Raw genomic sequence first — 12544 nt, 5'->3', positions numbered from 1 at the left:
TCCGACAACGAGGACTTTCTTTCCCTTGATCTGCCAGGCCAAGATCAGACTTCCCCCTCCCTGGACCTCGGGGAAGCTGTTGGCTTGCTGCTCAGTCATGATCTATGCTGTGTTGAAATACACCAGGAATAGACCGGACCGACTATCCAAGCCAGTCGTTCTCTCGCAACTGCCCCTCCAGCAAGCCAAGGCGCCGGAAAGGAGGAGAGCCTGAAGGTCTATCTGTTTGGGAGAGATGTAGCGCCTCGAGCAGAGCTTGTCTTTCCATGCAGCACAAGGCAATTGAAAGCAGGTGAGAGCGCGATAGAGACGGTGAAGTGTGTAAGTGTCAATAGTGAAGAGTTCAGGAGAAGAAAGTCAATTAGCTTCCGAAAGCTCTCGGAGGGGTTCTCACGATAAGTGAGGCGATAAGCTACCTGAGCTACCTCCCAGGCTCAATTAGGATTAGCTCCGTGACAACATCAGAACCTGGAAAGGACCCCAAGTTACCCCACCAGTCCACTGCTCGCCTCCTTCCCACTTCAAGTACAGCGGCTCTCTAGGTAGGTGAAGTACCTAAGTAGGTACCTGGGTAGGGAATGAGATAAGCTACCAGGCATTGTGATACCTGCACAGCCTCTTCCGCTTCCGCCGCATCCACAACACCACCACCACCACCACCACCAAACATCACAGAACCCTCAATAGCGATGACCCGAACAAGACAGTGACTGGCGAACTGAGGCAGTATATGCTCGACGACGGCGTCTCTAGCTGCCTCTTCTACGTTCAGGTCAACATCGCCATCTTTGCAGGCAGCTTCAGCCCCGGCCGAGCAATGCCATGCCGCGTCAGTGCTGCCTTGTCGATGGGATCACAACTCGCCAGCACCAGCACAGCTCTTCTCCGACCATCCCGGCCTTCCTTAAGATCTGACATGCCCCAGCATCAAACCCCGCCGACATTCTGAGTGCGCACTCGGCGTCACACTGGCTCTGCATCGACGCTGAGCCCCGACCCCGACGTCTCCAGCCTCGCCGTGCCCCCGCCGCCGCCGCCGTCGCAGCAGCCGACATGTCTGGGCGGAAGCTGGGAGGCGGCCGGGTCCTGGGCAGCGGCAAAGGCCTCGCACCTCCCTCTCCATCCCCGAATTCGAATCCGAACTCGACTCCGACATCTCCTGGATCCAGGCCCGGAGCCGGAGCCGGAGTCGGGCCCAGAGCCAGAGCCACAAGTCCTTTTGCGCCCTCCGACGCCAGCACTCTCTCCTTCAGGTCGCCCTCCCCGAGCTCCCTCTCTCCTCCCTCGTCCAGTCCGCTACCCGAGTTCTCCCAAGACCTTGCCTCCAACATCAGCCTCGGTGGCCCTTCAAATGGCGATTCGACAGGCAATCGTCTCGTCTGCCCCATTTGCAGTGAGGAGATGTTAACTCTCCTGCAGCTCAACAGGCATATAGACGATGCCCACCAGGAGCTTCCCGAGTTCGAGCAGGACGAGGTGAAGACCTGGTTTGACAAACAGGTCCTCAAAGCCAAGCGCTTTCAGCCTTTGTCCATCATCAACTCGAAGCTGCGCGGCCTGGAAGTCTTCGAGTCCAACGAGTCACTTCCGCTCGCTGCGCCACAGCTGCCGACGGCTGGCCCAAGACCTGTCGACGCCGTCATCGACCCCGAGGAGCTGGTTACTAGGAAGCACTGGCAGAGACCGACAGGAAATGACATGTGCACAGATCCTCCATGCGGCAAGCGGCTAGGTCCCTTGAATGGGAGTGTCAACTGCAGGAAATGCGGGCGTCTCTTTTGTGAAGAACATACCATGTATCAGATCAAGCTCTCAAGGTCCGCCGCTCACGATCCTGTCAGGGGCTACTGGTGCCGTGTGTGCGAGACATGCTACAAGACGCGGGACGGCTACAATGATCATAATGGCGTTCTTATAGACCACACGAACGATTTTATTTCGATCCGACGCAAGAAGGTGGAGAGACACAATCTGGAGATCCAGCGGTTAGAAAAGCGGTTGACCAAACTGACTCAACTGCTGGCGAATCCGCCCGAAGAGGTAGCAACCAACGGGGGCGGCCTACTCTCACCAGTCACATCACTGGCAGGCCAGAGGAATCCACGCAAGCTCCTCGAGCAATCAGTAGTGACCTGGGAGGACGACGCGTCAGTGGCCAAATGTCCATTCTGCCAACAGGAGTTTGGTTCCTGGTCGTTCAGGAGACATCACTGCCGGATATGTGGGAGAGTGGTTTGCGCGGACCCGCAGACTGGCTGCTCAAGCGAAGTCGGTTTGAGTGTTGCAAGTGGTACGTCTAAACACCATCATTCCTCTTGATAGCAGCCAGCTAATTCCCTCACAGCGACACCTACACTGCAAGGCTCTGAGAAGACTGGGAACTCAGCAGCCGCACAGGTTAGTATAGACATTCGTATGTGCCGGGACTGCAAGTCAACTATTTTTTCAAAACGAGACTTTACCGAGTCGATCGTACACAAGCCTCCAGATCAAAAAGCGTATGAGACGCTCCGTCAGTTTGAGCGCGGTATTCGGCAGCTCATGCCCTCTTTCCAAAGGGCCTTACTCGCCCTCCAACCCCCCGACGACGAATTCTCTCTTGAGAAGCCGCCACCAACACACGCGCAGATTCAGGAAGCTGCAAAGATTCGCAAGAGACTTACGGATAGCTTCACCAAGTACGATCTTGCAGCTAAGAGGATACGCGACATGAAAACAACTAGTCAGACACAACTAAGGTTGCAAAAGGCGATATATGCCGCAGCCAGCACCTTTCTCCACACACACATGCTGCCATTAAAGAGCGTGCCACGGATGCTAAAGGAGCACTCCGCGAGCAGATCAAATCATAGGCGTCTGCTCTCGGCTATAGATCGGACGGGCAGTGGCGTGAACCATCTTTCTCCCCTCCGAAACGGCGAGTCAGCTGATTCGGAGACCGCCAGTCTTGCAGGAGGCAGTGAGACGAGTACGGTCGTCTCTGCACTCGAGACGGAAGAGAAGGAACTGCGAGAGAGGTTAGTGGTGCTTGAGGAGCAGCGATTCATGGTCAAAGACATGATCAAGAATGCAAGGGGAGCACGGAGATTCGAGGAGGTCAGCGCCCTTACGAGAAACGTGGAAGAGTTGGATGCAGAGATTCAATCTTTGACCAAGAAGGTCAGCGGTGTGGAAGAGAGGTGGGAAGGTCTATACGCAGCCGGTACTACCGGACCTTGAATGCCATCGTTGGCTTGCCGCATGAACAGCTGGAACGGCAGCATTGCAAGGCGTTTGGGCGTGGAGCTTTACTTTGGCGATGCAGAGCAGCGTAGATACCTGCCTGAGAGTTCTAGCCATCTTCGAAGATTGAATTGAAATAATCATCGAATATCCATGTTTGAAATATCTTTCATAGGCCAGAGCAAGTGATCGCTATTATTCTTTCATGGAGTATGATGCTGTCTTTAAGTTCAGATTCATCATCGGCAGTTAATATACTACAATCATTTCCTAAGTGCCAGGTTCTTGACGACCCTTTTCCCCATCATCAATAAACCTGCCTTTCCCAGGCTCCTTAATAACCTCAGTCCCAGGTCGATGCATTCGTTTTATTGTCATTATTCGTAGCCAGCGGCTGCCCTTGAAGTTTTGGCGTCGATCATGAAGTAAATTCGAGGGGCAAACTCTAGGCTTTTCATCGCTAAGCCACTTGTTTGCCCCTTGCCCTCTCTATCAGACCAGCGATCAAGCTCTGAATACCTCGGTGCTGTGCCCCTGAGATAGCAAGTTGTCCTTCTGTGGTGTCGGTGGGCGCGAAAACCTTCACTCGGCCCTCGGATAAGACGAACGCACCACATGCAACGCGTGAAATGCGTACAGCCGGGTGGAAAATATCCAGAGCAAGATGGCGGTCGATATAGTGACCGAGAGCCTCTGTGAAGGGTAGACTTGCTGATTCAACCCCCTCATTTCCAGCTTCTGTTAGAGTGCGCCAACCCCATCCCTCCTCGTTCGTCTGGCCACCCAGCCTCCTTCGCTTCCGCATATCTCCGCCTCCGTGTGATGAACTATCTGTGTCTCCAGCCCTGAAACGCTTTCCTGTCTCAGTAAATCGTTTGATATCTCCGGCCGGGATGATGATGTCGATTGCCTTGATGCCGATGACTGGACCTGTCACATCATCGGTATCATCATCTGTTCGCTTTTGATGACCACCCCCTTTGTCTGAGGTGATCGATGGAGCGTAGAAGCCAACAGTGATGACTACGTCCTTTGCCAAAGGGCCCCGAGTCGGCACGCCGGCTTCTCTGAGCCAACGCTCCCATGCCTGGGTTAGACTCCGTGTGCCGAGACGAAGAGGATGAATGCGACAGTCGAATGTGGCGGAGATGAAGTCAAGAATGACGGGTTTCAGGGGCGGAGGCATGCGGAGAAGAAGAAGTGGGAGGTGCAAGAAATGTTCGTTGTCGGTGGACGGGGCACTGAACAACGATCCGGTTGACGGATAGGCCTCTGTATGCAATATTTCCGTCCCGGATTCGTCCGCACTTGATAGAGTAGGCATGAGGATTGCCGTGCACAGCGCATTCTCATACTGTAGAGAGATGCAAAGAGCCCTCCGGCGTCGCCGCAGCCCCCTACCAAAACCGGGCGGAGTGTCTATTCCCAAGTCCCGGCTGACGGGTCGCTGGGCGTCGCCTGTATGCGCCTGCTCGTCGCCCTCAGCAGGCTGACCGAGGAGGATGCCAAGCCGCACCCATCGCATCTCCACCAACTCAAGGGCGCCAGCGCGGCCCATGGAACTATCGTTGCCGCCATCGATCCCAACCTGAATGCCGCGAACAACATCGCCGACCAAGACGTCACGCAGACGCCGTTCCAAGACGCCTAGGCGGTCGCGTGAAAGCGGCTGCGGCCCTATATACAGAGGCGACACGCGGTGTGTGGAAAACGTGGTGTTGAAAAAAGGCGACGGCGAAGATGCCAAGTCGCCATCGTCGTCGTGGGCAGAAGACGAAGCATCGGGGGAGGGCGGTGCTTGAGCGGCTGTGGCGATGGAGGAGGACTTCTGGCCGCTACGACGACGCGCGCGAGGATTGGAGAAGCGCTGCCTCCTTGGCCGAGGCATGGCCGCGGTTGTGGGCGTCTTTCTGTCTGTCTGCTTCTCTGGCAGGATGTAGGTCTTCCGATACTTCGCTGGGTGCCGAGATAGGTAAGGATCTTGATCGCTCCTTTGACGCGTCGATGCTCTGCGGCGGCTGCGCTTTAGCTGGTTTTTGATGAATGTCGTTGTTCTTTGGCCGATTTGACACGTCGAGTCACACGATCTAGGGATTGATCATCGCTGGGCGTGGCTGTGGTGGTTGGGCAATCTCATTGTCGTTGAGGGTGGGGGGATGGTGTGCATGAATCCAGTACGGCAGGGTGCATCTCAGATGGCGTATCAGTCATGTTAAAGCACCTCTCTTCAGTTAGTACCGCACCACGCCCCGCGCAGTCACTCTAAAAATCCAAATACAATTCTGCATCCAAGCACTTCCTCCCCTCTCCTCACCTCGATGATGATGCTGCTCAGGTTATGAATAATAATAAAAAACACTAATTAAGTGCAGCATTTCATTGCTTGTATGATTTTGGATCGCACTTGCTCGATCTAGGTACTACAACAATCTATTAGGTGCCCATTTTGTTGTATTACCTCGTCGTCCTTATCATTGAGTGAAACACCAAGTCCTCAGTCACCCAGTTAGGTGTCTTCCCAGGATCTCTCATCCTCTCGAGCGCCTTGGTGGGCTACATCAGTCAGCCTCTTCCATCATCATCATCATCATCATCATGCTTTACTCTTATCACCGTAGAGCTCCATTGCCAGGTCGTTTCGCTGGTAGAATGTCGACATTCTGTACTTTGACTCTCCGCGGTATTGCTCGAGGTCATCGAGTGCCTGTCGTCCCTCGCGCTCGATTGTTTGCCGAATCGCCTCACTTCGGGGTTCGATACTACACTCGAATGGCTGAGGCCGCATATTCAGACCATTTCTACGCAGGGTCAGCCAGCTGGCAAACGAAAGCTAACGGTTATCAAGTCGCTTCGACTTTGAGGCTACGCAATACAAAACACACTCACGTGTAGTTGAAGATGTCAACGTCAATGACGCTGCCGTCTGGCCGTCTCTTCTTCTGTATGTTGAACCCCCAAAGTAGCCTGGCAATTGTGACCCAGGTTCCTTGTTCAGCAAGCGCCTGACCAGAGCATACTCTCCTGCCCCAGCCAAATGTCATGTACCCACGCTCACCAGGGAATGGCCGGTTGTCGGGGTCCCCAGAAAGATACCTCTTCGGGTTGAAGCGGTCGGGCTCCGGAAACTCTCTTTCGTTGTGGTGAATCGCCCACACATTGCCTTGAATCCAGGTGCCTTTCGGAATCAGCCACCCGTTGTAGCTGTCATCCTGCGTGGGAGAATGCGGCTGCCCCCCAATAATAGCCACTGAGCGCCATCGGAAGACCTCCTTGACAAACGCTCTCACATAGGGAAGATTCGGCTCATCGTCAAAGTGCGGACTCCTATGAGGCCCGACCACACGGTCTAGCTCTTCCCAGGCCGGGATCAGAGTCTCGGGGAACGCACAGCACGCGAGAACAAATGTCACCAGCGTGCTGCTGCTTGTGTCACTCCCTGCCCCGAATAGATTGCCCGCCAGAGCGGCGATCTCCTCCTCCCGTAGGTCATATTTCTCCTTCTCTGAGAAGAGGTGCTTGACGAACGAGTCGTCGTGCCCAGGCTTGTGAGCTGCTTCATGGGCCAGAGCGTAGAAGAAGCTGAAGCTTCTCTTCTTCCCGAGTCCATATTTCCACGGCGCGATCGCGTTGGGGAATTTGGCCAGCCACGGAAACGTCTCCATCAGCATGGGGAACGTCTTGCCGGGGACGTTGAGCTCCGCCGCCAGCTGCATTACGGCGATGACCTCGGTGATTATGGGGTCCTCGTTGCTTTCCACCCTTCTCCCAAAGCCAATAATGGACACTACGCTGGTGGCGTATCGCTCAAAGTGCTTGACGTAGTCTACCGGTGACTTCACCAAGTCGTATGCTATGACCCTGCTCTCGTCGTTCTGAAAGCTGCGATACTTCCTCACAGACTGAACCCCTACAGCATGATGCATCAGCTTGCGCTGCACACGCCACCTCTCGCGTTGTTCTGGCGTCCAAGTGTACATGTTGACCAAATTAGATTGCCCAGCACCAAGCTCTGCAAAAACCAGCATTCTAGGCCGCGAAGAGTAGATACCGGCTCTCTTCTCAAAAAGCTCAGACGCAGACCATGCATCATTGATCCATACCGTGGGGTTTCTAGCGCATTCAGTCATCATCAGTCGAGAGATTTGGTGTCATTCTGGCTCACCTTCCTATCCAGATCGTGATCAACGGGGCCTCATAATGCTTCGACAACTCCTCGAACCAGATCCATGGCTTTGTATCTGGAAGCATGAAGGTGTTGCCCACTATGGGATACGGCAGTGGCCCGGGAGGCTGCGGCGTGTCAGTTCCATGTTGACGGCTCGGAGGCGGCAGACTCAACCATCTTGGACCGCAACCAAAGCATCCTGGCATAATCTATCACCAGGGTCACTGCAACTATGACCACAACAGCGCTACATACGGCCCATGGTGAACTGTCTTTGAGGAGTCTCTGTACGCCAGCAATGGCGAACAGATCATGAAACTGGTCGGACAGCATCTCTATTCTGGTTTACAATACCCGTATACCTACAGGCGCAAATTAGACATTCAGACAGAAAGGCCAACTATTAAATCAGAAAGATCTTGGTTATTTCAACAGTGAGACTTCTCCTACCAGTGACAATTGCCTCCGCCCCGGTAAAGACTTTCCGGGCCGAGTTGGACTGCGAGAGATCGGACTTAAGCGAGGCGGAAAGGGGGGCTCTGCTGTATGTTGAAGTGCGGAGGGATGATCAGTGGGCGATCTGTGCCGTCTGCCGCGTCGTAGATGAACACGATGCTCTGCATAATGCGAGACGGCTGGATGATTTCCCTCCCCATGGTTCTCGGGCCTCTGGTTGCATAGCCTGTTGTTGGCAGCGGGGGTTTTCTCCGCATCCCAAATTTGACCTCCGCATTCTTGACAGGTTGACAATCACAGAGTCTTGTGACCTGGCCGCTGCCTTCTCCTCACACTAGCATCGACGGCATTTGTGCTACCCCAATCAATACAGCGGCAGTTGAGCCGAGTCGAGACTCTGAGAGTTGTCGTTGGCCAGAACCCCTTCCAAGATCAAGGGTGGACGCGCCTCCCGCACGGCTCGTAGCTCCCGAGCGCTTGCATATTGAAGTGCCTTTCGTCCAGATAGATAACTCTGCAACACCAAGGCCATCCGCTTCAACCCAGGAGGATCGCTGCATCTCTCGTTCACTCTGCTTCCTCAGCTGCCAAGCCCTTTACGAAGTCTATCGTGTCACAATGGCTCCTCAGCAAGATTCCTCTTTGGGCTTGAAAGACCATTGGAAATGTCTTCTTGCTGTTACCCTTGTCTCAATGAGCCCGTTTCAATATGGAATTGACTTCGGAATCATCGGTGGTCTTCAGGCCATGCGTGGTTTCTTAGAGGTTAGAATTTGTTTACCATCCATGATAAGGCCAGGCTCATTTGTTACATGACAGGTTTTTGGTGAACCCAATCCTCTGAGTCCGATTGGATACAATATTAGTACGGATAGGCAACAACTGATCTCATCACTCATGACATTGGGTGCCTTCATTGCATCTTCTTCAGCTGGCTTCACCGCCCTATATTTCGGCCGGAAGATGACGCTCTATATTGCCTGTGCCGGTATCTTTCTCTCGACGGCTGTTATGCAGGCAACGACAAACATCGCAGGACTTTATGCTGGAAGACTCATCATTGGTCTTGCAAACGGCCTTCTCATGACCCATTCCCAACTATATATCCAGGTATGTCATTATCGAGTATGTCTGCCGCCGATAACATTTACTAACATCTCATGCTTCAGGAATGCACTCCCGCAAGATATCGTGGCATGGCCATTGCCGTCTTCCAGTTCTGGACTTCCATTGGTACGTCAATCCTTTCACGGACAGCAACTTTCGGATAGGGCTAACCAAATTACTCAAAGGAACTCTCGTGGGAACCATTGTCGACAATTTTACTTCCAAGATACAGGGGCGAGACTCGTACATAATCCCTCTCGGTATTGTGTATATTGTGCCAGGCCTCCTATGCATTGGCATGCTCTTCATTCCTGAGTCTCCGCGTTGGCTTCTGCAAATGGGACACAAGACTCAGGCTGAGAAGTCTCTGAACTGGTTGCGTCCTGAAGGCTGGTCCGTGTCCACTGAGTTCGCAGAGATGAACGAAGCTCTTGAAGTTGAGCAGCAACTCGCTTCAGGGGTTGGCGTTCTGGATCTCTTCCGCAACCGAATCGACCGTAGAAGGACACTACTGTCGATCGCTGCAATCACAACTCAGGCAGCTTCCGGCGCCATGTTCATGATCGCGTATGGAACCTTCTTTTTTGAGATGGCACATATTGGCGATGCTTTCGAAAATTCGTGCATTCTTGTGGCAGTCGGCGTCGTTGCGGTTATTGTAAACAGCATTGTCATCACACGATACGGTCGCCGACGAGTTTTCTTGACCACAGGTCTGATCATCTGCGGCATGATTCAGCTCTTACAAGCAATAGTCTATACAGTCCATCCTGGAACTGTGTCGACTGGGAAAGCAATTGTTGGGTTATCCGTTGTCTACCTCATCGGATATAACGGTTGTATTTCGTCGTACGCGTGGGTGGCTGGTGGTGAGATTCCTTCACAGCGCTTGAGGTCATTCACCTTTGGACTTGCGACGGCTATAGGATTCTTTGGAGCGGTTCGTTCTTCTATGCATTGATTCCCGGGATTTTGACTAACCCCTCGCAGTGGCTCACAACATTCACCGCCCCTTATTTCATCAATCTGGATTCTTTGAACTGGGGTCCAAAATACGGCTATATCTGGACACCATCTTGCTTCTTGACCGCAGTGTGGGTATTCTGGTACCTGCCAGAGACCAAAGGACGAACGCTTGAGGAGATTGATGAAATGGTAAGATCATGTGATATCTTTCTGATTTTGGAAGCCTGATACTGACTGCGGTGATAGTTTGAAGCAGAAGTGCCAGCCCGGAAGTTTCGACATTACCAGTGCAGAGGACCAGCGGCGGTTGTCGAGAAGGTTAATTCCAACGAGAAGTCCGGAGTTGAGACTGTTGAACACGTGGATTGAGGATTGGGTGCTTGTGAGTTGTGTTTGGACACACGAGTGGGAAACTTGCAGATGCTATGTAGTCAGTCGTATACATATTTCCAAGTGTCAAATCACCACGTATCGCGCCTACAGGGGATCGTAAATCTTATGACATAAGCTAACGATTTCTAAGACATTTGATTCTTATATGGCTTTACTTTACTTTCCAACCTGAGCTAAGACCTCATCGAACACGTCCTCAGCATGTTGCTCCGCATCGAAACCAAGAATCCAATCCTCCCTCGGAAACTCAATGCTTTCGGGGTTCTTCTTTACCTCATCCCAGTCCGTCTTATGCCACTTATCCCTCGTAGTCTCTCCTGTCTTTTGAACCTTCTTGACTCTTTCGTATCGGATCTTTTCATGAGCTCTGACGGCTCCAGGGACCTGAGATTTGCCTCCTTTCCGGAGGCATACCGCGATAGTCGCTCCATCCTCAATTGCCTGTGCAGCACCCTGCGCAGAAGTAGGAAGAAATGGGTGTGCAGAGTCTCCTAATAGGAGAATCCTTGCTTGTGGACTAACCCATGTAGGCAACGGGTCTCTGTATACAAGTTTCCAGTCTACGAGTTTGTCTTCTGGCGTCTTCTCGATGATTGTGGTGCAGAGAGGATCCCAGTCCTTGATCGCTTCTTTGACTTCTGAGATCTTTCCTGGGAAACTCCAGGACTCGTCGATATCATGGACGTCCGGGTGTGTGAGCACCCAGCAGCAATCAGAGCCATCTTTAATTGTACTGAACAAAAAATGCATATCCGGGCCAATCCATCCATTAAATGTGTCGCCATCATTACAGAAGTGAGCGGTTTGTGGATCTGCGATCATGTCTTTATTCTCAAACCTGGAGGGTATTAAAACAAATTCTCACGAGGGACAGTTATGCCCAACATACCATGCTCTCCAGACAGCATAGCCACTGCTCTTGGGTTTGTCTTCGTAGCCAAGTACAGTCTTGCGGGCTTTCGAACGCACACCATCTGCAGCAATAACGACATCTCCAACAACCTAACAATCGAATTAGTACATTGTGAGTGCAATTTGACTTGACCGTATGGGCTAGCCCACCTTCTCTCCATTAGCAAGTATGATCCCTGCTTCTTTATCATTCTCGAAATAGTTCTCAATACGTCGGTTCAAATTTATGGGAATTTTCAAAACGTCTCGTGCATAGTTGTATACAATTTCATGCAGTTCTCCTCTGTGTCCATTGAAGTACGGCGCTTCTGCATTATACGGCGGAGTCTTCTGATTAATGACCACCTCCCCAGTATCGTACTTGTGTATATTGAAGCCATGCTTGGAAGTGTCTATACTGAGAGATCGCATCTCCTGTGCAACAGCACCATTCGACCATCTGACGAATACGCGGCCGGCATTAGAGCCGAAGGTGATGATGTCACCAAGCGCCTTAAGCTCTGCAAAAGACTCATAGATTTCGACATCGTGGCCGTGCCTATAACATTCAATGGCTGCAGACAGACCACCAAATCCTGTAATGAAAGAAGGTTTCAGCTCGAGATGGTCATATTTGGGGTAGCTTATGCGAGGCAGTGAGGGGATGGTTTGGTCCACGTACCAGCTCCAACGACAATGACTTTGACACCCGTCTTTTGGGGCCCAGCTCCGTTCTTGGTTACTCCGTTTACCGTCATTGTGCCGGCAGAAGCGCTCACTGATACATGCCAGCAGATTTGACACAAAGGGACAACTAGATAGGGGAAGTTAAGTGCATGAGAATTCGCGTGTCAAAGAGCGCTTCGGGAGCAAATGTGACTCCGAGGAGAAGCATTCTGGCCATGTCATGATCGGGTCGATGGGGCCGTTCGCTAGTATACAATTAACTGCCGTTTCAGAATAGTCGAAAGAGAAATCGCAGAACTACGATAGGGCCGAGGAGCTTGGGATTGATGTTAGTTCACGCTCTCTCCCCATGCGGGGTACAGATCAATCACCCCTTACCAAGCAAGCAACCGGGGAAGAGTGGCTCCATCAGTTCGTCCCCATCGGACCATGCATTCTTCCCGCTTGTTCGACGCGGGGGTAGTCCCTAGCTGACAAGGCCGAGGCCACGCAGCGTCTACGGCTAAAAGTCCAGGACGATGCCGATGTGCTCGTAAAATGCCGGGTTTTGATTTGCCCAGGTCAGCGCCTCGGAGTCTACAAAGGGTCTCTCTTCGGTGCATTTCCAAGACCAGTTGGCCGATTGATTGGGTCGTTATCAAGCTCGATACCCTTTGG

The 12544-nt window shown here is 52.5% G+C and overlaps 4 protein-coding genes across 4 annotated transcripts; 2 read left to right on the top strand and 2 right to left on the bottom strand.

Moving 5' to 3' along the window:
* Positions 1 to 1401: 1401 nt before the first annotated feature.
* UCRPA7_5069 (putative vacuolar segregation protein pep7 protein) lies at positions 1402 to 3219 on the top strand (the record flags this gene model as incomplete). The annotated part of the gene is made up of 2 exons (XM_007917617.1): positions 1402 to 2290; positions 2345 to 3219. The coding sequence occupies 2 exons, from the start codon at positions 1402 to 1404 to the stop codon at positions 3217 to 3219; spliced, it is 1764 nt and encodes a 587-aa protein (XP_007915808.1).
* A 2596-nt stretch (positions 3220 to 5815) lies between these two features.
* On the bottom strand, positions 5816 to 7649 carry UCRPA7_5068 (putative cytochrome p450 protein; the record flags this gene model as incomplete). The annotated part of the gene is made up of 4 exons (XM_007917616.1): positions 5816 to 6020; positions 6109 to 7332; positions 7385 to 7484; positions 7643 to 7649. 4 exons carry the CDS (start codon positions 7647 to 7649, stop codon positions 5816 to 5818), a joined length of 1536 nt encoding a protein of 511 aa, XP_007915807.1.
* A 1091-nt stretch (positions 7650 to 8740) lies between these two features.
* UCRPA7_5067 (putative general alpha-glucoside permease protein) lies at positions 8741 to 10285 on the top strand (the record flags this gene model as incomplete). The annotated part of the gene is made up of 5 exons (XM_007917615.1): positions 8741 to 8953; positions 9013 to 9076; positions 9136 to 9890; positions 9941 to 10105; positions 10163 to 10285. The coding sequence occupies 5 exons, from the start codon at positions 8741 to 8743 to the stop codon at positions 10283 to 10285; spliced, it is 1320 nt and encodes a 439-aa protein (XP_007915806.1).
* Positions 10286 to 10465: 180 nt separating this feature from the next.
* On the bottom strand, positions 10466 to 11958 carry UCRPA7_5066 (putative fad binding domain protein; the record flags this gene model as incomplete). The annotated part of the gene is made up of 4 exons (XM_007917614.1): positions 10466 to 11147; positions 11199 to 11311; positions 11372 to 11796; positions 11883 to 11958. 4 exons carry the CDS (start codon positions 11956 to 11958, stop codon positions 10466 to 10468), a joined length of 1296 nt encoding a protein of 431 aa, XP_007915805.1.
* Between the last annotated feature and the right edge of the window lie 586 nt (positions 11959 to 12544).

The sequence above is a fragment of the Phaeoacremonium minimum genome (genome assembly GCF_000392275.1).
Source record: "Phaeoacremonium minimum UCRPA7 unplaced genomic scaffold PA7_03_scaffold_389, whole genome shotgun sequence".
Taxonomy (NCBI): Eukaryota; Fungi; Ascomycota; class Sordariomycetes; order Togniniales; family Togniniaceae; genus Phaeoacremonium; species Phaeoacremonium minimum.
Note: the sequence above shows the minus strand (reverse complement) of the source record. Positions and strands in the feature narration are given on the sequence as shown.